Source organism: Silurus aristotelis, assembly GCF_946808225.1.
Source record: "Silurus aristotelis genome assembly, chromosome: 6".
NCBI classification, from domain to species: Eukaryota; Metazoa; Chordata; class Actinopteri; order Siluriformes; family Siluridae; genus Silurus; species Silurus aristotelis.
Window position 1 is genome coordinate 2,435,834 of NC_139579.1, and position 27,471 is coordinate 2,463,304.

General features: G+C 36.2%; 3 protein-coding genes and 1 long non-coding RNA gene across 7 annotated transcripts in view; 3 read left to right on the forward strand and 1 right to left on the reverse strand.

Annotated features, from left to right (window-relative positions):
* Positions 1-2,639: 2,639 nt before the first annotated feature.
* Positions 2,640-12,910, forward strand: LOC310727209 (NACHT, LRR and PYD domains-containing protein 3-like). 2 transcript variants are annotated; one of them, XR_014533970.1, is made up of 8 exons: positions 2,640-4,262; positions 4,564-4,758; positions 5,162-5,335; positions 6,664-6,837; positions 7,652-7,825; positions 8,877-9,050; positions 9,465-9,819; positions 11,738-12,910. XR_014533970.1 is itself a non-coding variant. In XM_083543435.1 (8 exons), the coding sequence occupies exons 1-8, from the start codon at positions 3,748-3,750 to the stop codon at positions 10,245-10,247; spliced, it is 1,608 nt and encodes a 535-aa protein (XP_083399561.1). In that variant the 5' UTR covers positions 2,640-3,747; the 3' UTR covers positions 10,248-10,536. The 2 variants fall into 2 exon arrangements, 1 of the variants encoding a protein (XP_083399561.1); XM_083543435.1 differs by lacking the exon at positions 11,738-12,910 and adding an exon at positions 10,220-10,536 and having other exon boundaries at positions 9,465-9,638.
* Positions 12,911-13,282: 372 nt separating this feature from the next.
* The window catches only part of nup85 (nucleoporin 85), a 22,099-nt gene continuing 7,910 nt past the window's right edge, over positions 13,283-27,471 (reverse strand). The window contains exons 18-19 of one of the 2 annotated variants that reach the window (XM_083543433.1): positions 26,912-27,007; positions 13,283-13,478 (exon numbers count right to left, since the gene is read on the reverse strand). In XM_083543433.1, coding sequence (XP_083399559.1) covers positions 13,374-13,478; positions 26,912-27,007 — 201 coding nt within the window. In that variant the 3' untranslated portion in view covers positions 13,283-13,373. Of the gene's footprint in view, positions 13,479-26,451; positions 26,691-26,911; positions 27,008-27,471 lie in introns of those variants that run through there. The other variant, XM_083543434.1, reaches the window with a different exon arrangement.
* LOC310727214 lies at positions 13,757-14,664 on the forward strand. Its single transcript, XR_014533976.1, has 3 exons — positions 13,757-13,855; positions 14,073-14,146; positions 14,559-14,664. It is a non-coding gene; the product is annotated as an uncharacterized lncRNA (long non-coding RNA).
* Positions 16,811-24,458, forward strand: LOC310727206 (NLR family CARD domain-containing protein 3-like). 2 transcript variants are annotated; one of them, XM_083543429.1, is made up of 10 exons: positions 16,811-16,900; positions 17,762-17,823; positions 18,063-18,173; positions 19,265-21,031; positions 21,358-21,552; positions 22,454-22,627; positions 22,851-23,024; positions 23,330-23,503; positions 23,852-24,025; positions 24,296-24,458. In XM_083543429.1, exons 1-10 carry the CDS (start codon positions 16,883-16,885, stop codon positions 24,309-24,311), a joined length of 2,865 nt encoding a protein of 954 aa, XP_083399555.1. In that variant the 5' UTR covers positions 16,811-16,882; the 3' UTR covers positions 24,312-24,458. The 2 variants fall into 2 exon arrangements, with proteins under 2 accessions (XP_083399555.1, XP_083399556.1); XM_083543430.1 differs by lacking the exon at positions 22,851-23,024.

The following is a 27,471-nucleotide window of genomic DNA, read 5'->3' on the forward strand; positions in this document are numbered from 1 at the left end:
TGTGAAAATATCTCACAGGCAGAGGTGGCAAAAGTACACACATCCTTTACTTAAGTAGAAGTACAGATACTCATGTTTTAAAATACTCGGGTAAAAGTTGAAATACAGATTAAACTTTTTTACTCAAGTGAAAGTAAAGAAGTCTTGGCTCTGACATGTACTTAAGTAAAAAGTAGTTTGTGTCTCCATTATGAGGGAAAAACCCACAAAACGCCACCTAGAGGGTAAATTGTGTAAAACATGGCGGATTTAGTGTTTGATTTGAGACTTGGCGCAAAAATAAAACAAGTTTACTGATTAAAAATATTTTTATCTGGAGTTTAATTTATTTTATATCTAAGTAAAGAAAGGACGTATGGATAAAAAAATTTTCCGAAGATTTTAATTTCGCCTCTTTTATATTTAATTATTTATTAATGTATTTACATTTTTTTTATAAAAAATGGTAAAAACAGAAATGTGCACTGAATTGATAGCGCGTTAATAACATTTAGTGCCGTTTACAATCATTTTTATTTTGACAGCCAAATATATATATATATATATATATATATATAAATATATATATATATATATATATATATATATATATATATATATATATATATATATATATATATATTAATACAAAACTAAAAAAAAAACGTTACCGAATGAATGTATCCAGGCTGAAGATCCACATATAGAACACAAGCAGAGAAAAGATGATGATGATCATGAATGTGTCTGTTCTCAGTCATGTTCTCATCACTGACTCCCTCTGTCTCATCCACATTAACCCCAAACTTCTTACTGCCTTCTGCCTGCTGATTCTTATCTTCGTAAAGAGTGAGGGTCAGGACTTTATACACCAGCGGAGTGAAAAAGACGCGCAGTAACAGGAAATCGGTTGTTCGGCTGAAATCAGCGCGCAGTGAAAAGAGAAATTTATATTTCACCAAATCAATGGATTAAAACTAAAGTAACGAGCCGGTTTTGAAAATGTAAGAAGTAAAAAGTACAGATATTTGTGTAAAAATGTAATGAGTAAAAGTAAAAAGTTGTCTAAAAAAATAAATAGTGGAGTAAAAAACTGATACCAGAAAAATCTACTTAAGTACAGTAACGAAATATTTGTACTCCGTTACTTCCCTCCTCTGCCTCACAGGTAATGTTTTAAAATGTTCAATAACTACTACTAATAATAGTAATAATAGTAATAGTTATAATAATAATGATGATGATGGTAATAATTAATCTACTACTGTCACTACTTCAGAAATATGTATGTAATGTGTATGGAAATAGGAGAATTTCTATTAAGAATGAAAAGTTAGCAGTTTCCACTTGTTAGATTCTGATCATTATAAAGTAAAATGATGTTCTTATCAAATCTTATGTGATTAGAAACAGGATTTATGTACATTTTTCTGTAGTTTTCCAGCATGTAGGTGTTCATTTCAACCTGCATTTCCGTCTTATAAACTTTATGCTGTGTATAAGAGGAAGTCAATTCATAATATATATTGAACTGAATTATTTCAATTTGCAATATAATACAAATTCATCAGATCAGAAGTTTCTATTGTTATTTGTGAGAAAGTGAAATTTGATCTGATGATCACTTTATAATGTTGTACAGTAAACTACAGAGAAACAGATCCGAATCAGCAGAACCCAGCTGTGTCTCCATGAAGAGTGATGAGTCCATGAAGCCTCCTTTGAGATTCAGAGATGAAAAAATCTCAGTTATACACAGGTAATATCTCATAGTTCTCCTAATTAAAGTCACAGTTATTGGCTGCATGACCCAATCACCAGCAGATATTTATATAATTATTATTGTAGTTACGTTCAGTAAATGCATTAGAGAGTTCATGTTCATTAATAAACTATGAAAAAATTACGAGGTAATATGATGTGATATGATGAAAATTTATAAGAAATGTAAACAGAAACATGTTCCAACGGTAAGTGCAAAGTAGTCATAGTGTTGTTAAGTTCTAAAATTCAGACATCAGTTGTGATTCATTGTGCGTGTGCGTGTGACTATCAGTATTTATGTAAAAAATACAGGTGAAAATTAAAATGGGACTTTACAATAAATCACATAATAGGAACTTCAGCTTTCATTTCCTGAAATTTCAGGTGCTGTGTTTTTAAGATGTAGATGTAAATTTTAGAAAATGAAAGTTAAAATTTTTTATCTGCTGTTTCACATTAATCCAGTCCATAAAATCCAAATGTCATCAGTGTATGGCAAAAACAACAGACTTCAGTACTTTCAAAAGGAAGGAAATAACGTGGCACACATTTCTCCTGGTCCACAGTGGTGTGTTCTTGGATTCTGAACTTATTTGTCCTCAATTTTGGAGTTGTTTTCAGTACTGTATTCTCTAATTGTTAAAGCACTTACCACAAATATTGTAGTAAAATCAGTGTAATGTATAGACTAGATTATTAAACTGCTTAAGGTAATAGCTTTAATAGCTTAAAATTTGGTTCGCAGTGCTCTTCAGAAAACAGCAGACAAAATAAACAAGATGACTGTGACTATGACTGTGACACAACAGAGTGATTTGATTATAGAAATAAGTTCTTTGTTTAAAAATAACAAAGAACATAAATCTCTAATTACTTGACTCCAGGTCTCACCATGTCTTCCTACTTCTCTCTCTCACAGATGCGAGCAAGAATCTGCTGTTGTAGATAAATTCCGGAAAAAGATCAAGTTATTTCTGAAGAAGAAGTTTCAGTGTCTAACTGCTGTAATAATAAACCAGGACAATCGAACGCTCCTGAATGAGATCTACACAGAGCTCTACATCACAATGGGAGACAGTGGAGATGTCAACAACGAACATGAGGTGAGACAGATTGAGGCAGCATCCAGGAGAAAGACATCAGAGGAACCACCAATCAAATGCAATGACATCTTTAAGTCCTTTCCTGAGGAAGACAAACCCATCAGAACTGTACTGACGAATGGAGTCGCTGGTATTGGAAAAACTATCTCTGTTCAGAAGTTCATCCTGGACTGGGCTGAAGGAGAAGCAAACCAGAACATCACCTTCATATTTCCACTTTCTTTCAGAGAGCTGAATTTGATGAAGGACCAAAAACTGAGTCTGCTGGAGCTCCTTAATGTCTGTTATAAGGAAACAAAAGAAATAGAAAAGTCCAGAATGGAAAAGGCTCTGTTTATTTTTGATCCCCTCACAGTGTGTCCATCGAGTCACTGAGGTACGAGGATTCAGTGACCCACAGAAGGAGGAGTATTTCAGGAAGAGAATCAGTGATCAGAACCTGGCCAATAACATCATCACACACCTGAAGTCATTAAGAAGTCTTTACATCATGTGCCACATCCCGGTCTTCTGCTGGATCTCAGCTGCTGTTCTGGAGAGAATGTTGGGTAAATCAGAAAGTGGAGAGATTCCCAAAACTCTGACTCAGATGTACACACACTTCCTCATCATTCAGACAAACATCATAAGAGAAAAGTACTTAAAGATGCAGGAGAGTGATGAAGAAATGATTCTCAAACTGGGACGACTGGCTTTTCAGCAGCTGATGAAAGGAAACCCGATCTTCTACGAGGAAGACCTGAGAGAGTGTGGCATTGATGTGACAGAAGCAGCAGTGTATTCAGGTGTGTGTACGCAGATCTTCAGAGAGGAGTTTGGGCTTCACCAGAGTACAGTGTACTGCTTTGTTCATCTGAGCATTTAGGAACATCTCGCAGCTCTGTATGTGCACCTGACCTTCATGAAGGAAAAGAGAAATGTTCTTAAACATAATGAGGTGTTCGAGACCCTTTCAGAACTACACAAGAGAGCTATAAATCAGGCTTTGAACAGTGAGACTGGACATCTGGATCTTTTCCTTCGGTTTCTTCTGGGTCTCTCACTTGAGTCCAATCAGAAACTCGTACATGCTTTAATATCACAAACAAAAAGTAGCTTCCAGAGCAAAGCTGAAATAGTTCAGTACATTAAGGAGAAGATCAGTGAGGATCATCATGCAGAAAAAACCATCAATCTGTTCCACTGCCTGAACGAACTGGGTGAGAGTTCTCTAGTGGAGGAAATCCAACAGTACCTGAAATCTGGAAAACAAAGTGAACTCTCTTCTTCACTGTGGTCTGCTCTGGTGTTTGTCTTACTGACATCGGAACATGAGCTGGAGGAATTTGACCTGAGTAAATATACCAGTACAGAGACAGTAAAAGATGATGTTCTTGTGAAGTTGATGCCTGTGATTGCAGCATCCAGAAAAGCAATGTAAGTAAATGGTAATATCACTGTTATAATGTTACAGTATTGAGATCAAATCAAGTCTTTGCTGTTTGGAATCAATTTCTTATTATAAACTTTTAAAATCAGTTGTATCCCAGATCATAGTAATCCAGGCTTATACAGTGTTTCTATGATGATAGATACAAGTATGATGATGTACACAGCTGAAACACCAATCCAAATCTGTACAGCTCTGACTGTAAATAATAATAATAATAATAATAATCACTCAAACTTGTTTGATCATTTGCATTACTGTTAGTTCATCATGTGTTATTTCCTACAGTATCAGGTGTGAGTCGATTCAAAGCAGAAGTGGTGCAGCTCTGGTCTCATTGCTCAAGTCAGAAACCTTCAATTTGCAAAAACTGCATCTGATGGTCAATACCCTGGATCTCTCTTCAAATAAACTAGGAAACGTAGAAGCGAAGCGTCTCTTTGCTTTAATGGAGAATCCTGTGTGTAAAGTTAAAAACCTGAAGTAAGATCATCTGTTTGAGAGACACAATAACACCTCAAAATCTGAAGTTATTTTATACAGTGTTGGTTTGCACTTGGATTTTGCTGTAACATTACAGTATGCAGAACAAATATATTGCGCATAAAATAAATAATTAAATTCACTGAAAATTAGGAACATGTGTGTAAGAATTGCATTTAAAAAACTGACACATACTTTTAATATTTACCAGCATTAACTTTATATATACATCATGTCAGTAATTTTTAATAACATCAATTATTATTGATCAGACTCAATATGATCTTGTAATTGGACTAAAGAAAGGAGACAGTCTAATATAACAGACATATTAAATCATAAAGCAAGTATCAATCTAAAATGAAAATGTGTTGGTGAAGTGTGTGTCATTGTGTATCTGCAGGTTGTGTGATTGTGGTGTCTCAGCTGAAGGCTGTACTGCTCTGACTTCAGCTCTGATATCAAAACCTTCACACCTGAAAGAACTGGATGTGTCTCAAAATAAATTCGGAGATTCAGGAGTGAAGAGTCTCTGTGCTGTACTGGAGAATGCTCACTGCAAGCTGGAGACACTGAGGTAAGATCAATTCTCTCAAAGTCACATGACCTGCTCCTCAGTAAGACTCGGCAATGTTATAAAAATAAATGAATGCAAATCAAGCTGATGAATAGGGTTGCCAGATCTGCTTTACAGAAGCAGTTCAATGGACTTCACTGTAAATTTAACAGTCTCATACTTTCTTGATTTCTTTCTATCTAACTCCAATCCAAGATGGTGGTAAAAAGGGACACAGCGACTTTTTTAATACGCTAAAACTGTGCATTTAAGAAATACATCCACTATTACAATACATGACCTGAAACCAAATAATAACCAATAATATTACTATATCTCACTCAACAAGTGCATAATTATTTTATGACAACACATAATGTCTCTCTCTTGCTAACGACAAGCCCCGAGTGGAAAAAGTCAAATGTAACACATCCATAAAATTAACACAACCCTATCTTGTGCTGTCAAACCAAATAACACTTAAAAATGTATATATAAGGGGTATAACTGTACACGTATTCGTACCGAAGTTTTTTGGTACAGGGATTTCCGCTGCAATCCTTTTTACGTGCAGAACATAGTTTGCGTATTAAGTGGTAGACCACAAGTTTGTTTAGTTTCCTTCTTGCACTTTGAGCGCATTTTTATATTGTTCTTATTAAACTTGTGTCACTGTGGCTATTCACTCTGTACCAGAAATTCTATTTGGTGTGCGCATACATAAAAGTGCTAAAGAATCTATAGCGCTAGCGTAAGCCGCTAAGCAAGAAGTGACTAGCGGTTAACGTTAGCACTATGGATTCTTTAGCGTTTTAAGTCCAGCTTCAAGAATTTCTCTTAAAAGGAGAAAATCCTGACAATTCCACATATCGAGGGAGTGAATGAATGAAGGATGGAAGGGATGAAAACATTTGTTAATGTATGCTGAAAAAATAGAACAGTTTAGTAGATCATATCTTGACACACACACACACACACACACACACACACACACACACACACACACACACACACACACACTTACATACACATCTGAATTACCCAAATGTGGTCTAACTACTGTAAACTATTTAATTCAAGTTTTTTATTCATTTAATTTTATTTAATCAATTTAATTTGATTTATTCTATTTTATTTCTATAAAATATTATTTCAGATATTATTTAACCAAGCAGGCATTTTATTTCAATTGTTTAAATAAAATAAAAAGAATTAATTAATTTGTCTAATCACAAGATTAGACAAAAAAAAGGAGACAGTCCAATATAACAGACATATCAAATCATAAAGCAAGTATTAATCCAAGATGAAAATGTGTTGGTGAAGTGTGTGTCATTGTGTATCTGCAGGTTGTGTGATTGTGGTGTCTCAGCTGAAGGCTGTACTGCTCTGACTTCAGCTCTGATATCAAAACCTTCACACCTGAAAGAACTGGATGTGTCTCAAAATAAATTCAGAGATTCAGGAGTGAAGAGTCTCTGTGCTGTACTGGAGAATCCTCACTGCAAGCTGGAGACACTGAGGTAAGATCAATTCCGCTTACCAGTTTGCTTTTCCATTTCAGATCAAATCATGTTTGGTTTTTTTAGTAGCACACTCACTTTTTTTTCATTTAGATTTGTTGACTTAATTATTTTTTATTCATTTGGTTTAAGGTGCTGTGCAAACACTTGCTGCTCCTTTTTCTCTTTTGCATTTTTTATTTGATGTTTTTTTTGTACTCATTATTGAGGTTTAAAAATTTAACAAGGTACAATACTTAAAAAAAAAAAAAAAAAAAAAAAAAGCAGACTAGTACAACATACAAATTAAAGTATCATTACATCTTTTAAAAACTACTTGCTGCTTAATTACATTAAATGTAATATGTTTCTTTCCACCATTGACATTTCTTAAGATCTAGTGTTTGTTACCAAGTCTACAGTAGACAAATGTCCAGAAATAGAGCATATTGTCAGAGACACTACTCTATTTGTGATATTATGAAGTGCTTACTGGCGTGTATTGTTAGGACTTCTGCATTTCTTTCTTCGTTACCATGTGCCATGTGAAAACACAATCACACATGGAACATTATAATCACAAGGAGATTTATCATCCTTGTAAAGTAGGAAAAGGCCCACAACCAGAAATATAAACATCATAGGACAAGATGTTGATTACAGAAAACTAGCAAAGCTAGTAAAAGCTGCTGTAATCTGTAAATTCTCCTTTAATTTGATTAGAATTATCTGTATGCCTTACAGTAATCATATATTTTACTATCTTGTAATACACATATTAAATTGTTTATGTTTATGAACAGAGAGAGTGATGTGTGTCATTGTGTCTCTGCAGGTTGGGTAAGTGTGGCGTCTCAGATGAAGGCTGTCTGGCGCTGACTACAGCTCTGACATCAAAACCCTCACAACTGAGAGAACTAGATCTCCATGAAAATAAAATAAAAGACTCAGGAGTGAAACATCTCTCTGCTGCTCTGGAGAATCCTCACTGTAAACTGGAGAGACTGAGGTAAGCTCATCTCTCTGAGAGTCACATGACCTGCTCTTCAGTAAAACTAATTCTCTACTAGTGAGACTGAAGCAGAGGTTTATGCTTCATGCTCATAGATAATAGGTGCTTAAGCCACGTTTCCCAATTTCAAGCATCTTAAGCAAACTTCTGAATCATGTTGAATTTTTAATTAAAGTGCTCCCATATCCCACTGGTTTGTGGATAGTTGATGCTTAGTACATTCTTGGATCAATTCAATTCCCAATAATTTCCATAGTTTGCTAGTGTTTGTGACATTACCATCACTCCCTGCTCAGTCAGGATCTCTTTTGGATCCCAGCATGGGAGATACCAAGGAAGAGTGCCTCCGCAACATTGCATGCAGAGATATTGCGCAAAGGCGCCACTTTCAGGTGTCGTGTTGCATAGTCCACTAAAACCAAAGCAAAGTGACACCATCATACAGTCTGTTCTAATGGCCTGATAACGTCCATCTCAATTCTTCTGAAGAGGACCTTGATTAGGGGTTGACGGTCCTTTTGGGGTGATCGGCGAATTCACCAGCTGACATTCACCACATGTCACACAGACATTGCCACAAATGGCCATCTAATAGAAACGAGCCATCAGACGGTTTAGTGTCTCATCTGTCAAGTGCCCGAGCGTTTGGTTATGATGAGCCACGTAGAACAAAAGTTCCAAACGGCTCTTTGAGACCAACAACTGGATCATCTCCTCTTTTGTTTAAATGTTTTGAATTACATAATATAGTTTATTTCACATGGCCAAAGGTGTGCCAGAGTTTTTTTGGACTTCTTCCCCACAGGGAATTTACCAAGGTTGATTCCCAAAAGTATTGGAGGTGGATTCATGCAATGCTTTCCCAGCCAATGCTGCAGTACAGAATAAGACAATTTGTCCAAAGACTCTGTGATCTTTAGGTGATTCAGAGATGGACAGGAACAGAATTACATGGACTTGGCAAACAAATTTAATGAGTAGATGGTTTCAAGGCGCACAAAAATGATAATAAACTGAGAGAGTGAATTGTGTCATTGTGTGTTTGCAGGTTGTGGCTTTGTGACGTCTCAGGTGAAAGCTGTGCTGCTCTGTCTTCAGCCCTAAAATCAAACCCATCACACCTGAGAGAACTGGATCTGTCTTGGAATAAAGTAGGAGACTCAGGAGTGAAGTATCTATCCTCTGTAGTGGAGAATCTTGACTGTAAACTGGAGGCACTGCGGTAAGATCATCTCTTTGCACATGACCTGCTCCTCAGTTAGACATATTTTTCAAATGGTGAGACTGGAGGTTTTAGGTTTGTCATCAATGTTCTGAGAAGGAGGATTGTTTATTTTTCATTGAGCAAATATCTTGCCACAGTCTGTGTCTGTAGGTGTCCATATGAGGAGCTGCAACACAAATAAAATTGTAAACTTCTGCAATGACACCTTTAGTTCATTCATACAACTGAGCAGTTATGGGGATCAGGGCCCTGTTCAGGGGCCCAGTAGTGGCAATTTGGTGTGGCTGGGATTTGAAATCACTGGGATTTTAGCGTCCTTAGCCGCAAAGCTACGACTAGCCGGCAAACAAAGGCACACAAAGTATGTTGATAAACTGAAAGATTGAAGAGTGTGGCGTTGTGTCTCTGCAGGCTGGAGAGTTGTGATGTCTCAGATGAAGGCTGTGCTGCATTGACTTCAGCTCTGATGTCAAACCCCTCACACCTGAAAGTCCTGGATTTGTATGGAAATAAAATAAGACACCCAGGAAAGAAGCAGCTCTCTGATCTGAGAAATGATGCACGTTACAAATTACAGGAGCTGTTGTGAGTAATGATCTGTTTTATTTTACCATTGAAACAAATGAGAAGACTGGTTATTGGATTTTATTCGATTTGTTTATTAGATTATAATATTTTAGTTCCAGTAAATATCAGATTACCAGGTTAAAATGAATAAATTAAAATTAATCGGATATTTTCTAACCATTAGCTTTAATTCTGATGGGTAATGATTTAGAATTCATTTGACAATCACTCCAAATGTGGCTTGTGTTTTTCCCTGTTCACTTCTGCTAGTTTTTAAAGTCTGCATGAAATCTTCATGTAGAACAAGTAATAAATCACACAGTATGGTTAATTACTTTAAAAAGCTCCAAGCCTGTGATTAGAGAAGAGCAGTGATCTGATAGGCAATGTCTTCTCATTTTCATGTTAGAATTTGTGGAGGTTTCTTGTTTGTGCAGCTGAAAGTTCTAACACAGAGGTTCATAAGAATAAAGAAATGCAGAACGACAAATTATTAAGATGAAATGATAATGTTTCTTTTGGATCATAGATGATCATATAAAGTGTCACAGAACAGTTTTTGGATACTAATTCAGATATTTGTTTTTTTGTTTTTTTAGATTTAGTATGGGATTAACATCTCTGTAAGAGATGAAGACTCCTGTGTCCATGCAGTTCCATGTTGTTGAACAGAGAATCACAGTGAATCAGACTGCGTATGTATACACTGACGTATAACAGCATTTGACTCACTTAAAACCTTGCTTTATTCACATAACACAAGGATTCAACTTTTTGCCAGAGAATTTGAAGAAATTGAGGTTTATGGATGTGGTGAGGGAAGACATGCAGGTGGTTGGTTTGAAAGATGCAGATGTAGAAGACAGCGTGATATGGAGAGCAGCTGAAGATAAAGATGACAGTCTGTTTGTTTATGTCCTTATTATTTTAGTGTTTTATCATATATATGTGTTTGTTTGCATGTGATAAAATATGAAAATATGAATATGAAGACTGTCATCTTTATCTTCAGGTTTCTCATGTGGCCCCTTGTAAAAATTAATTGCCCACCCCTGGTGTAGACAGTATGAGGATTAAATAACGATACAGATTATATGACAGATCAGTCATGTTTATATCTATCAGTATACATACATATTTACAGTATTCAAATACACATCAGTATTCATATATACATTCACACATACTTCATTTCTGCATGCTGCCTATTGATGACATTTTCTAGAGTAGTACCAAAATGAGTGTTAATCATATTACTTTCAGCATTTTACTTTCTTTTGCGATGTACAGTCTTAAAAATACTTGCATTTGAGCCATTTAGCTTACTGTTAGATTTTTTTTCCATGTTTAATCATCATTTAATTTCTATTACACACTACTGTCGTACGATTATAAATGTGGAAAGTTGCGCATCTTACAACCATAGCCAGCATTTAACTATCAGTATTCAGGAGTTACATCACCTTCCACCTGTCCATAAGTAATTCTATGCCCTGCGCTAGAAGTAATGTTTTTTTACAAAAGCCTAACTAAAGTATTATTAATAGCATTTTTTTTGTTTGTCATAATGATGTTGGGTAATTTGGAAACTTACACAACAAGTTTATATGATTTCTTGTGATCTTTCTGTACAAATCTGTGTGGGTTAGTGTTTGTGTTTGTTGTCTCGTGGGTGTTTGCCATTTCTTGAGTCTTTTTCTAGTCCTTCTTGTTTCTGTGTCTCTAAGTGTTTGTGTGTTTGCTACATAAGGTCCTGCCATTTTGTTGTACACTTTTCAAGTGCTATATTTTTCTCTTTTGTTGTACCTCGTGTTTTCCCAAGTCTCCTGGCTTCTCCTGTCTATCTGAGTTTTTTCCTAGGTATCCTTGTCTTCAAGTCTGCCTGTTTTCACGTTTTAAGAATTATTATTTTTATAATAATTAGTCTAATTGTTTTACACACTTTGCCTGTGTTTTAAATCAAATCAAATCAAATCAGATTTTATTTGATTTTCCATTCTTAAGTTGTTTTTTACAGCATGTGGCTAGGCCGGGTGTCTGCCACTCACTCAAGCGACCTGTGTTTAAAACCCACTCTCAAACATAAAACATTTTGCCATGTTGCTTCAGCGAAGCAGTACATTATGGTCTTTTTTTCACTGCATACTCATATGTAATGCACGTTCTCTTTTAATAAACTTTGTATATTTGGTTAATAGAAACGAATAAATGAATGTGTTTGATATAGAACTTGTGTTTTAGTTTGTTAATGGATGAAAGCAACAGTAAAACTGGGTCATTTGGCAGCACTTGAACTCTTCTCATCTTCAGTCTGATGTTTACTGGGTTTCTTGTGTTTCTCTTCAATGTATCATTTATTAATCATTAATAGTGTTTGGTAGAATTTAGCTGTACACAACATTCTATTTCCACTGTTACAGCTAAAATAATCAGCAGTATTAAGGCCGTGAAAGGTGTCATGAACATTGTTGAACAATGTGGTGTGTGTGTGTGTGTGTTCTATGTTGTATATTTCCTATTATCTATAAGGGATAATCCATGGCTAAGTGCACGATTTTAATGCACTTTTTAGCATGAGGAAAAATTTCTCACAGTGAAAAGAGGATAAATCACACAGAGAAAGTAGTGCAATAAGATTTATTTCTAATACATTTATTTACGGGTTTTAATAGATTGTAATAAAATTTAATTAATAGAGAAAGCTGTGTGTTTTGTCTAAGGAAGAAAGTATATCTCCAAAACAGCTTTTTTTGGTCTCTGATAAAAAAGTGTTTGTGTTAATTGTCCATTTAGATGTTGTTTTGTGTTAAATTCATTCTATTCCAAAATATGAAGCTTTTAATTTTACAAATATTATCAAGAACTGTTTGAAAACTAAGGAATGGAGAGTCCTGGAATGACCGAGTCAAAGCCTATATTGCGGTGACTTGAAATGGGCTGTACGTGTAGAAGAAGACCCTCAAACATCTCGCAGCTGAAAGAATTCTGCGTTGAGGAGTGGGGCAAACTTTCCTTGGACTGATGTCGGAGGCTGGTAGATGGCTACAAGAAGCATCTCACGGAAGTTCTTTCAGACAAAGGGGGTAAAACTAGCTATTAGGGGGTAGGGTGTCCTAACTTTTTCCTCAGTTAGAATACACATTTTTGTTTATCTTTTGTTTAATAAGTAAAAGAAGGTTAATGTTTCTTGTTTACCTGCAATTAAATTACTTTATTTTTCCTGAGAAAAATAAAAAAACAAGATTAGACATCTATAAGTAAACATTTCATAATAAAGAACTAATCTTTAATGGGGGTGTCCTGATTTTTTTCACATGACTGTGTGTGTTATTCTTTCATTAGATCTCTTACTAAATAACTTTGCCTTACACTGGTGTCAATAAAATGCTAGTTTATTGAACTAGCCATGTTTTCACAATTTTCTAAACTGCAATACAATTTGTTTGACCGTTTTTAGTCTTTTGTGTAGTTTTAACAGGGTAATTTATGAATGCAGGTGTGAAGGCGGGTCTCTAATTCCTAATGGAACCTGAAAACTTCATGACATTCTGACAATCTAAAAAGCAAGACATTCTATTGAGACTGGACAATAAATAGCACTGAAAATGGTAAAATGTTCAAGTTATTTCACATGCGTTTTGTAGCAACAAAGTAAAGGGGTTCTGTGAAATAATGTATTCGCAGAAAATGTGTGTGTGTGTGTGTGTGTGTGTGTGTGTGTGTGTGTGTGTGTGTGTGTGTGTGTGTGTGTGTTTAGGCCTCGACTGTTCCCTCCTTCACGATGGCCATCGCCAGGTTACGCGCCAGAGCTAATCGCAGAAGCTCCAGTTTTGTGGACTCGACATCATCTTCGTCATCCTGAAACACACACACACACACACACAGATTTTATTTTAGCACATTTTTATATATGTGCTCGATGCTCAGATTTGAGCTCGTTGTTGTTCGAGGTCAACTCTTCCAGACAAAACATAAGTTCATGGGTCTGATCCACTGAAAAGATCACCTACACACACACACGAACGCACGCACGCACGCACGCACACACACACACACACACTGGATTACAATTTCATATAAATGCCATCATCCTGGAAAAAAAGTTGAGGATTGATTTAAATATTTATGAACATTGATGTTCTTTAGGTCTACCAGTCAGACCAGCAGCCCGATTCACAAAGCCTCCGAGTCGTCGCCGGCCCACTTTCTGCTGGACGATGAGCTGCTGTCCCTCGGTGACTTTTACTCTGCATTTTTTATTTATTTATTCATTTCCTCTCGTATTTGAAATAAAAATGATCAAAGGATTAAATAATGACATCAATCAAGAATTTTTTTTTGAACAGTTCTTTTTCCTTTAGATATGTTGTTTCTGCATGAAACTTTTTTTAGTTCTCATTGCTGTTTAAATTATGATGATGATGATGATGATGATGATGATGATGAATGCAGGCTTGAATGAACCCCCTCCGGTACAGAACAGACCCAAACTGGAGGACGTGTCTAACCAGTGGACGTCTTTACAGGTACACCTGCTTCCTCACATCCTGCATTTCAGGTAGTTACATATTTGGGCTCTTATGGATTCATGAGCATTTACTGGCATGATGATGATGATGATGATGATGATGATTATTATGACTTAAGCCTAAGATGACTGTGGATCGAAACTTAAATGGTTTATGAAAAGTAATGACCAGAGCTTCATGGTGCTCTGTGTATAATTTAATCATAACTAAAATTGTTTTATTACATAATAAGAATGATGTCATGATTACAGAAACTGTATAAATGCTAAATTGTTCTCTCGGGCCTTTATGGGTACGGAAATCCCAGACGTATATATTGAATATAAATATCCTGATATAATGCAGGACATTACAGTGTGTGTGTGTGTGTGTGTGTGTGTGTGTGTGTGTGTGTGTATCGCTCTGTCAGGCTCCTGCTCCTCCTGGACTTGACCTGTTCTCCAGTGGAGCAGCAGCAGCACCAGGCACTGCGTTTCCTCCTACACACACCTCAGGCCACCACACACACTCGACACTCACACTCGAGGTTGATTTCTGAGACAATGGTGCATTCTGGGAAATAACTGAATATATGGCCATTTAGGCAGAACAGAAAAAAAGTTATTTTATAAGTATTTATTTGACTTTGAGCTGGTAAAAGCTGCTGTATTGTTTATTTGGTCAATGCTAGTTTGTGGTTTGCGATGTAGTTCATCTTTGTGTGTGTGTGTGTGTGTGTGTGTGTGTGTGTGTGTGTGTGTGTGTGTGTGTGTGTGTGTGTGTGTGTTGTATGTGCTTGTGCCATGCCACACTATGTACAGTATATGGTTCGAACATGTAATTTGTTCTGCTGCATGCTGAAATTAATTCTCTTTTGAAGCAAAACAACGTGAAGTGATTTGTTTTAACATTACTTAATGGTTGATGAAGAAAATGTAACTTAAATGTCCCTGTAAGCGTATCTCCGACCAAACTCATTTCTTCTCCTCTGTCATGCATTGTGAAATAAAAGCTTTTAAATCCACATGAATATATTTGAGCTTGTGCAGTTTGCTACAGATGCGGGTTGTGATCCTGACTAGTGCGGCTTTCTGATTGTCCAATCAAAACGTTTGAAAATGTTTAGTGACTGGACGCCTTCTAGAGGGCCTCGGACTCTCTACAACTGTGAAATATGTCTAGACACAAAGACAATATAGTTATATTATAGACATATTTTATTGAAAATCAACCCGATATAGGACTTGTATACGTATAAATTTACACACACACACACACATATATATATATATATATATATATATATATATATATATATATATATATATATATATATATATATATATATATTTATAAACTTATGTTTTCAAATTTTTTTTGTCCATGAATATTTATTAAATTATTCCCAAAAGTCCTTTCAGTTCATTTCTTTGAGGTGCGTTTCTGCTATCCAATCAGATTTCAGCTCTTGCATCACGTATTGTGTAATATTAAACCAGCAGAAATTACCTAACTTTTGTTAAATTCAAATCTATGCTGCTCGAAGTTTTTGCTTTAACCATTCAGACTGATTTGGCGAGTCTGAGGCCCTCTAGAAGGCGTCCAGTCACTTTTCCAACATTTCCAAATGATTTGATTGGATGGTCAGAGAGCCGCACTAGTCAGGATCACAAGCCGGATCTGTAGCAAACTGCTTAAGCTCAAATATATTCATGTGGAGAAGAAATTAGAGGAGAAGAAATTAGTTTGGTCAAAATGCACATACCATACTCATGACCAGGTGTCTACAAACGTTTGGCAATATAGTGTAAAAAAAACCTGCATATCAAATCTGTTTTCATGTGAAAAGAAATAATGAAAAAAAAACAACAACATAATATTAACTAAAAAAAAACAACAACAACAACAATAAAGAGACAAATGGGGGTAGGGGGCTGGGGGGTGTTGGCATTCCTGTTGACATGAGACCCAAATATTTGTCAGGATATAATACAGTGTTTAGGCATCACCAGAGTGAATATGGAGAACATTCAAGTCATTGCATGTGAGACAGAGGGAGGAATTTTAGTATTTTATTCAGCACTTAATTATCAAATAACAATAATTCTATAATAATAATCTAATCATATATATATATATATCACACACACACACATATATATATATATATATATATATATATATATATATATATATATATATATATATATATATATATATATATATATATATATATATATATATACAATTAACAGTCTAAAGCATCCGGATTTCAATACATTTTATTAGCCTTAATTAATAAATAACATTCAGGGTTGTTTATTCAAATATCAAAAGCATTGAATAGTTAAGTTTTTTAAAGTACTGTACTTTAGTACTTTAGTACAGTTAGATACTGTCTTTAGTTCAGGGCGCGTGCAACTGTTTCTTTGCAGCACGACGGCACTGTTCTGCACGCGCGTTTAAGGTAACGTGCACGGCGCTAGGCGCGTTCTCGCGACAACATTTAATGACCAGTAGACGCCGATGTTTGCATTTCCGCTGTTTGCGTAGTGAACTTCTCTACACGATCTATTTTAATCTGCATTTTAGCAACAGCGCCCTCTATGGTCACAACATGCGATGGTCACAGATTCTGGTGTGCAGTAGACCTCTCTGTGTTTCTGAAAGTGAAAGTGGGACTTGATCCTGGTCTACGTTTTGTTTGTAGAAACACTTCTGCAGCAGCACTGAGTCTGTGATATTAATGTCTACATGGACTGTTTACTACATGTAAGTTATTTACTATTATTACAAGTTATTTTCTATAACAGAAATGACTTTCTTATCTGAATATTTCGTGGTTTATTTGATTGTCTTTGTGTAGAAACAACATCAAAACTGTGTGTTTTTGCGGAAGGGCGGATCTGAGATCAAGTTCTACCAGTTTCTACCAATTTGGGGGAAATTTAACTTTGTAAAATATTTTATTTCCAGCTCGCAATTTAATATTTGTTCAATAATGAGTAGTAATAATGCATAAATAAAGCGTGAGTAAACAATACGGTGTGTGTGTGTGTGTGTGTGTGTGTGTTGTTTTGGGGCATTGAACTATGGATCTAAAATTCTGCTGTAAACCACACCCAAAGCTATAGTTATTGCATTAAATTGAATAGGTTTGATTAAATTGTAATAAAAAATAAGAGAACTAGGAGTGTGTGTGTGTGTGTGTGTGTGTGTGTGTGTGTGTGTGTGTGTGTGTGTGTGTGCGTGTGTGCGTCACACACTGCAAAAAGTGTCTCCTTTTTCTCAGCAGTGTTTATGATACAACGTTGGTCGAATGATCTTGACCGATGGTCCAAATGTAGCTAAACAAAAATGACATACATAAAACAAAATATTTATTTGCAATTGCAATATAAAAGAGAAATAGAAAGAGAGGCGGGTTGTTCTGCTGCTGCTTTATTTTGACTTCAAAATACATGATACAAATTTACCTCACCAGTGAAATGTGATCTGACGGCCATTTATTAAAAATACTTGTTTTTTTCACTTTTTTCTTACATTTCACAATCTGTAAACTCAAATTAAAAAAGGATTTTAACCTGCATTTCCACTTAACAAGCTTTATTACTCTTTTCTTTCTCCATGAAGACTGATGCATGTATGGAGCCTCCTGTGAAGTTTCAAGATGGAAACTCCTTACCTGTTCACAGGTAGTTTTTCATCATTCTCATAAATAAAGTCATATCTTACATGCTAAATAACTAACTAATAATAATGAATATACTACTACTGTCACAGTAAAACAGAAGGCATGAGACAATACACTGAAGCCAGGATATAAAACATTTTACACCTTGATACAGGCTTCACAATAAAATACTGATATTCATCTCACCGGTATTTTGTACCCTGAAATTTGAACTGATGTTCACTTTGTATTATTATACAGGGAAATACAGAGAGAGAGATCACCAGGACCCAGCTGTGTCTCCATGAACAGTGATCAATCGATTAAGCTTCCATTTAACTTTAGCAATGAAAACCCTTCACCTGTACACAGGTAAAATCTTAAAGTTCTCATAAGTCACAGTTAATGGCGGCATGACACAATCATTAGCCAATATTTTTGTATTATTTTATATATATTTAATACATTTTATTATAGGTACTTAGTCGTTTATGATGCAACATTACTTTCAGTAAATATATTAAAGAAAATAAACATTTATTACAGTAACAGTGTCTTACAGGTCCTGTTTTAAATGTTAAAATAACAACTACTATTACAAATGAATCTACTACTACTATTAATAGTTCTAATAATACTAGCAAATCTACTACTAGTGATTATTATAATACAATTACCACCATTATTACTAATTAATAAAGGTGATATTAAGGAGTTTTCATATGAATTATAAACTGAGGTACATAAACAAGAGACTATGTAAATAATTATATACATTAAAAAAAAAACAATTAAAAAAGAAACGTGTGTTCAATACTGATTCTAAGAATAATGGTTAGCGTAAAATAAGCAATATTGTTGTTTTGCTAAAATCCATATACCAGTTGTGAACATGGTGCATGTCTCCATGAAAAACAATGTGTCTATTAATGTTTCTCTAAAGACACATTTGAACATTGAGACACATATGCACACGGGTGACTATTTACCATACATCACATAGCAGACATATACAGTATTTATTATTAATAATGACATAAAATATTCCTCAACCTTAGACTCCTACCTGCTTTTGCAGGGAAGTAGGAAGAAAATGACCGTAAAAAAATTATTTCTGTCCACAATGTTGGAGTTAGTTGTTTTCAGCATGTTAATGTGCTTAACACTAATACTTTGGTTTTAATGTATAGACTACATGATTCAATTGATTAAGGATTTTAATAGCTTCAATGTTGAAAAACAGAAGAGCAAAAACATAATATCTACAAGTTAAGATCTAAACCATCAACATGACTGTGATACACTGTTATTTTAAATCTCTCTGCTACTATTAACAACAGAGTGATTAGATTATACAAACGCTACATTGGAGTAAAGCAAATACAGAATGTAAACATCACAAAGAATATTCTTATCAGTGGACTTCATGTCTCACCATGTCTTCCTACTTCACCCTGTCACAGTTACGACCCAGAATCTGCTGCTGTAGATGAATTACAGAAAACCTACAAATTCAATATGAAGAAGAAGGTTCAGTGTATAAATGACGTGATAATGAACCAGGAAAACCGAACGCTCCTGAATGAGATCTACACAGAGCTCTACATCACAGAAGGAGACAGTGGAGACATAAATAAAGAACATGAGGTGAGACAGATCGAAGCAGCATCCAAGAGAAAAACAACAAAGGAATCTCCAATCAAATGCAATGACATCTTTAAGTCCTTTCCTGAGGAAGACAAACCCATCAGAACTGTACTGACGAAGGGAGTCGCTGGTATCGGAAAAACTATTTCTGTGCAGAAGTTCATCCTGGACTGGACTGAAGGAGAAGCAAACCAGAACATCACCTTCATATTTCCACTTTCTTTTAGAGAGCTGAATTTGATGAAGGACCAAAAACTGAGTCTGGTGAAGCTCCTTCATGTTTGTTTTAAGGAAACAAAAGAAATAGAAAAGTCCAGAATGGAAAAGGCTCTGTTTATTTTTGATGGATTGGATGAGTATCGTTTTCCTCTGGATTTCCAGAACACAGAGACAGTGTGTGATGTAACTGGAACAGCATCAGTTCATGTGCTGCTGATAAACCTGATCAAAGGGACTCTGCTTCCCTCTGCTCTTATCTGGATCACCTCCCGTCCAGCAGCAGCTGATCAGATCCCCTCACAGTGTGTCCATCGAGTCACTGAGGTACGAGGATTCAGTGACCCACAGAAGGAGGAGTATTTTAGGAAGAGAATCAGTGATCAGAACCTGGCCAGTAACATCATCACACACCTGAAATCATTAAGAAGTCTTTACATCATGTGCCACATCCCGGTCTTCTGCTGGATCTCAGCTGCTGTTCTGGAGAGAATGTTGGGTAAATCAGAAAGTGGAGAGATTCCCAAAACTCTGACTCAGATGTACACACACTTCCTCATCATTCAGATAAACATCATAAGAGAAAAGTACTTAAAGATGCAGGAGAGTGATGAAGAAATGATTCTCAAACTGGGACAACTGGCTTTTCAGCAGCTGATGAAAGGAAACCTGATCTTCTATGAGGAAGACCTGAGAGAGTGTGGCATTGATGTGACAGAAGCAGCAGTGTATTCAGGTGTGTGTACGCAGATCTTCAGAGAGGAGTTTGGGCTTCACCAGAGTACAGTGTACTGCTTTGTTCATCTGAGCATTCAGGAGCATCTCGCAGCTCTGTATGTGCACCTGACCTTCATGAAGAAAAAGAAGAATATTCTTAATGATAATGAGGTGTTCAAGACCCTTTCAGAACTACACAAGAGAGCTATAAATCAGGCTTTGAACAGTGAGACTGGACATCTGGATCTTTTCCTCCGGTTTCTTCTGGGTCTCTCACTTGAGTCCAATCAGAAACTCGTACATGCTTTAATATCACAAACAAAAAGTAGCTTCCAGAGCAAAGCTGAAATAGTTCAGTACATTAAGGAGAAGATCAGTGAAGATCTTCCTACGGAGAAATCCATCAATCTGTTCCACTGCCTGAATGAACTGGGTGAGAGTTCTCAAGTGGAGGAAATCCAGCAGTACCTGAAATCTGGGAAACAAAGTGAACTCTCTTCTTTACAGTGGTCTGCTCTGGTGTTCGTCTTACTGACATCAGCACAAGAACAGGAGGAATTTGACCTGAGTAAATATACCAGTTCAGAGAACATAAAAGATGATGTTCTTGTGAAGTTAATGCCTGTGATTTCAGCATCCAGAAAAGCAATGTAAGTAAATGGAAATATCACTGTTCTACTGTGTTGAGAACAAATCAAATGTCTCAGATGTTCAGATGAATCTAATGCTGCATGGATATTGAGACTCTTTACTGTCTCTTCCTGTAAACTTTTTAAAATCAGAATCTCGTGCTTTCAGATGTAGAGTATTTGATCTCCTGCTCCATGTTTAAACAGTGTGTATGTGATGATCTACACAGATCTGAAGAGCTCTGACTGTAATTGAATGTTATTGATGAGAGACGCTGCAGCAAATGCTTTCAGGACTTGTTTGATTATTTGCATGACTGTTAGTAAACCATGTGTTTTTCCTTCAGTATCAAGTGTGATACAATGAAAAGGGGAAGTTGTTCAGCTCTGGTCTCAGTTCTCAACTCAGAAACCTCCAGTCTGAAAGAACTGCATTTGACTGTAAATACACTGGATGTGTCTTCGGATAAACAAGACAACTTAGGAATGAAGAATCTCTCAGTTCTTCTGGAGAATCCTCACTCTAAAATAAAAAACCTGAAGTAAGATCATCTTTCTAACAAACGCAATACCTCACTAAATATTGTAGATAATTGTTGTATACAGTGTTATTTTTCCATTAAATTGTGATATAACATTACCATATGCAAAATAGATGTCATGTTTGAAGGTGACCCTTTGTCCCAGACTGAGGTCCTGAGCACTGTGGAACAGGGTCTTGTTTTTTGAGGATATCTATGTGCTTTCCATTTAGCTTTTTCTCAACCCTGACCAGTTGCCTGGTCCCTTCTGTTGAAAAACACCCCCCAGTGTAATTCTGCCACTTTCGTTCTTCACTGTTGGGATGGTATTGGGCAGGTGATGAGTGGTGCAAGGTTTCCTTTAGATATAACATTTAGAATGATGTCCAAACAGTTTAATGTTGTTTTTTGCACGTGTCTAGCCACTTTTCCAGACTGTTGGGCAAGTTCATATCTGTGGATGATTACAGTGGTGGTTGTCCTTTTGGAACGTTGTCTGTTCTCCACACAGGATCTTTGTCGCTCAATCAAATGTACCATTGGGTTCTTGGTCACCTCTTATACTAAAACTATTTAAACCCAGTTGCTCAGGTTGGCTGGTAACCAGCTCTTGCAAGAGTCCATGGTTGTGGACTTCTTTTGAACTTCTTTTGAGAAATTGAGAATAATTTGAGAATTATGGAACAATCCTTGCAACAATCCTGTCTCTGTAGCCAGTTCTTTTCAAAACTTTGATGTTTTTAATCATGTTTATTCCTTTAACAAAAAAGTATTACATTATTTGTGATTCAACATTAGTGGACTGGGGGACCCCGGTTGAAGACCAATGCATTAAACTGTAAATTTGAATAAAAGCTGGAAAAATGTGTGAATCTGTCAAAGTGTCTTTATGTTCATAAAGTGTATCATTGTGTCTCTGCAGATTGGATTCTTGTGATCTCTCAGTTGAAATCTGTGCTGCTCTGACTTCAGCTCTGAGAGCAAACCCCTCACACCTGAGAGAACTGGATCTGTCTGGGAATGATTTAAGAGACACTGGAGTGAAGGATCTCTCTGCTGTAATAGAGAATCTTCACTGTAAACTGGAGATACTGAGGTAAGATCAACTAACGTAATAACTTACTTTTCCACATCTAATGTCACCATTGCCAGGGTTGCCAGATGTGTTACAGAAGCAGATGAATAAACAGCAGTATAAACTTATGGGTTTCCTCAATAGTTCTTTCACTGAGTTCCTTATTTAAAAACTGGGTGAATCTCTGTGTGTATTTATGTACATAAACTGAGTGAGTGAAGTTTGTGTAATTGTGTCTCTGTAGGCTGCGTATTTGTGAAATCTCAGGTAAAGGCTGTGATGCTCTGAAATCAGCATTGAGCTTAAACCCCTCACACCTGAGAGAACTGGATCTGCATGGAAATAGAATAGGAGACTCAGGAGTAGAGTTTCTTTCTGACGCATTGGAGAATCCTAACTGTAAACTGGAGAGACTGGGGTAAGATCATCTGCTCCTCAGAGATACACATTCTCTATTAGTGAGACTGAAGCAGAGGTTTTAGGCTCATCATCAACATCCTAAGAAGGAGGATTGTTACTGCAGAGCGAAACGACTTTAAATGTGTGAAATTTTCTGAAATATAACAAATTTTTCGACACAAATTTACTCAATGGTACTCGTAGTCCATGATCTAGTGTGGTGCGCTTGGTGCAGCTGGGATTTGAACTCATTACCTTCAGATAATTAAGGAATTGGACTTCTTTATCTTTAACACTGAAGTGAGTATCATTGTGTCTCTGCAGATTGGATTGTTGTGGGATCACAGATGAAGGCTGTGCGGCTCTGACTTCAGCTCTGAAATCAAACCCCTCACATCTGAGGTACCTGAATTTCTCTCAGAATAAAGTAGGAGATGCAGGAGTGAAGTGTCTCGCTGCTGTACTGGAGAATCTTCAGTGCAAACTGGAGACTCTGAGGTGAGTTTATATAACTTTCCAGGTTACTTATTCATGTCAGATGAAGCCATTTTTCAGAATGTGTGCAGTACATAGAGCAAAACATCACTCATTTTTAAGACAAAGTGTAATTATTTTAAACTGAAAGTAATTTAAGTAAAAGTAAAAAGTTACAAACTGCACTTTGGATTAATAATAAATACATTCTGAATTACCACTGAGAACCACAAGGATGCCATCACATCGCATTTTTTTAGTCAGATGTTGGACATAACACTTCTGCCTGGTTCAGAGCAGGCAAACACAGAAGACTGTACACCATTATATCACTAAACTGAGAGAGTGAAGTGTGTTATTGTGTCTCTGCAGGTTGTATAGTTGTGGTATCACAGATGAAGGCTGTGTTGCTCTGAATTCAGCTCTAAAATCAAACCCCTTACACCTGAGAAATCTGGATCTCTATGGGAATAAAATAGGAGAGTCAGGACAGAAGTTGCTCTCTGATCTGAAGAATAATGAACATTACAAACTCCAAAAGCTGATGTGAGTAATAATTTGTTTAAAAAAAAAAACGTAAAAGACCGATTAGCCCCTATATTATTATCCTCACATTCTTGTTAGAACTTGTGGAAGTTCTCATCTGTTTGAGCAAAATGATAAAACCTCTAACAAAGATATTATATAAGAATAAAGACATGATGAATGACAAATAATTAAACAGGAAGTAATGGGTTTTTTTTGGATCAGGTGTTATTACATGCTGCTGTTCATGAAGTAGTTTTTGGTTAATAATTCAGATATTTGTTCTTTTAGATTTAGCAGGTGTTAAACATCAGTGTGTGAGATGAAGACTCCAGTGTTTCTGCCTTTTTCCATGTTGTGGAACAAAGAACCAGTGCACAGTGAATCAGACTACAGTTCTACACTACACAAGTATAACAGTTTGTGACCCGCCCTGACGTTAGGCCCAAAAAGTCTAAAGCAGGGGTTTCCAACCAGTCAGAGATTTGTTTACTGACATTTTTTTACTGTGTTACCGCAAAGAGCCACATCATACACATGGACACACATGAACATCACCCATGCCTTCCTCTTACACACACACACACACACACTGTCAGTTCAACCAAGTCCACAATCAAAAATATAATAATTTACAATAGCATTTTTCTTTTATTATGCATGTTGCTTAGTGGGACTTCTGGCATTCCAGGTCAGAGTGATTCAATAGCCGTGTTAATGTCCCATAGTCTGTGTTCAACAGTGTGGCGGGACAGTTGGATGTCTGATACCATGCGGTTTAGTTTGTCGTTTTCAGAAGACAAGATTTTAACAACTTCACTGAGGCTTTATTTAACAAACTCCCCTTCATTGTATGGCTTTTTAGCCCGTGCAATGTTCCAAGCCAAATATAATTTTCCAAGCCAAATTTAAAGCAAAATTTTTTGGAAAACTGTATCTGTTTTTCTGCCTGACTTTTCAAAGTGACCAACTTGTGCTTGTGAAGTTCAGTCCCTTTTGGAAATTCCTGGTTGATGTTAGCATGGAGTGAGCTAAAGTGGCGCTGAAGATTTGAAATGCGCTAATGACGCCTGACATAAGGCACAATGACTTGCCATTACGTTTAACCAAAAAAATATAAACTCTCCCACTCTGTTAAAAACGTCCTGTGTTCATCATATTTTCCTTTTGCTGTGCATTTTTTTTTTCTGCCATTTTGAGAGCGAACTTGACACAAACTGTTTACTTAAAATGTAAGTAAACAATTTGCATATGGATGTTTGTGGGGTTTTTTTTTTTTTAATGTGCGTGTTCACTTCGCTTGAGTTCAATACGGTATTTTCATCAAATGCACATGTGCGTGAGATGAAAATACCGCAAAGTTTCCCAGTAGGGGCGAGATCATTTAAGTCTTTAAAATACCATATTGAACTCAAGCGAAGAGAACATGCACATTAAAAAAGTACAAACACAAACTTCGATATGAACGAAAGAGCTGCATGAAACCAGCCAAAGAGCTGCATGCAGCTTGAGAGCCACGGGTTGGCCACCCCTGGACTAAAGGATGACCCACGCTTCAGTGTCACTGCTTGGTTTAAAAAAAAAAAAACTAAACAAAAACAATTTTAATAAGCTATTTCCCCCCCAAGGAAACCAATGATTCTAAATGTGCCTTTATCCATGACCTGCATATTTCCTTCTTTCATCTTTAAACTATGCTGGGAAAAAAAAAAGTTTTTCACATATGCATTAAATATGAGTGATCTCTATATATTCCTCTGTATACAGTATATTAACTGTAGGGATAATCAGGTTATTTTTAGGAGTCAAACAGCACTGGTCTTAAATTGTTATATGCCTAATGTACCAAAGTTATGATCTAATGAACCCCATTAGTATTTAGTTCGGTATTTAGCATGTTTCTAGATAAGCTTATTGGTTAATCAGGATAAAACTGCTAAATTTGAGCCATCAACACGTTTCAGTTTGTGGTTTGTATACTGTACTTTTATACACACGTTTTATTTCATTTCATCTCTTACTTGATGACTGCTTTACACTGGTGTCAATAAAATACTACTTCTGTGAACTAGTCCTGTTTTTAATTCAGCCTCCATTACAATTTTCTAAACTGCAATAAAATTTGTTTGACTGGTTTTAGTCTTTTGTGTAGTTTTAACAGGGTAATTTATGAATGCGGGTGTGAAGGCGAGTCTCTAATTCCTGATGGATCCTGAAAACTTCATTTAAAATTCTGATGATCTAAAAAGCAAGACATTCTATTGAGACTGGGCAATAAATAGCACTGAAAATGTTCAAGTTATTCTACGTGTTTTTGTCACAACAAACTATATTTATGACCATTGACAAAATATATGAGCTTATTCTTGCCATTTCAGATTTAATGCTTAGAGAACACACACACACACACAATCAGGAAAGAATGGAAGATTTTGCAAAACAAATAACAAAGCAATTTTTTTATTAAATGTCAAAACATTTCATTCATCAGTTTTATATACAGTAGAGTAAGAAAGTAAGGGGTCCTGTGAAATAATGTATTCGCAGAGAGAGAGTGTGTGTGTGTGTGTGTGTGTGTGTGTGTTTAGGCCTCAACTGTTCCCTCCTTCACGATGGCCATCGCCAGGTTACGTGCCAGAGCTAATCGCAGAAGCTCCAGTTTTGTGGACTCGACATCATCGTCATCCTGAAACACACACACACACACATTTTATTATATATATATATATATATTATATATTTATTAACATTGATGGAGAGAAATAAGGAGAAGTCTGTGAGGGAATGACTGTTCTGTAGCTGCTGGGATGCAAATAAAAACAGGAACTAAAAGTATATTTATCATACTGAAAATCTTGGAAAAAAGCAAATGCTGAAGTTTTGTGTGTGTGTGTGTGTGTGGGGTACCTGTGCTCGATGCTCAGATTTGAGCTCGTTGTTGTTCGAGGTCAACTCTTCCAGACAAAACATAAGTTCATGGGTCTGATCCACTGAAAAGATCACCTACACACACACACACACACACACGGGATTACAATTCCATATAAATGCCATCATACTGGAAATAAAGCTGAGAATTGATTTCACTCAAATTCAAATATTCACAATCTTTTAATAAGGAAGGAAAAACTATTCAGGACTCCTGATTAGAGCTTCTCAAGTTGAATATGTAACACTATGAACTTTTTCCCATCAAAATCTGAAACTCTTGTTCAGGCTGCCTGTACCCTGTAGTATTACAGTTTCTTATTAGTGGAATTAAGAGGCCTCTTTTCCATACTGATGATGCTCATGTACACAAAGTGAGCTTGATGAAGACACGCTAGTTGATGTGAAGGTCGGAGAGGAAGAACTCAAAGATCCTGCACAGTGCACTGACCTCCTCAACCCCACTGAGCACCTGTGGGATGAACTGGAACTGGAGCCTCTTCTACATCATACACAAAATTAGTCCCCGACTGGAATAA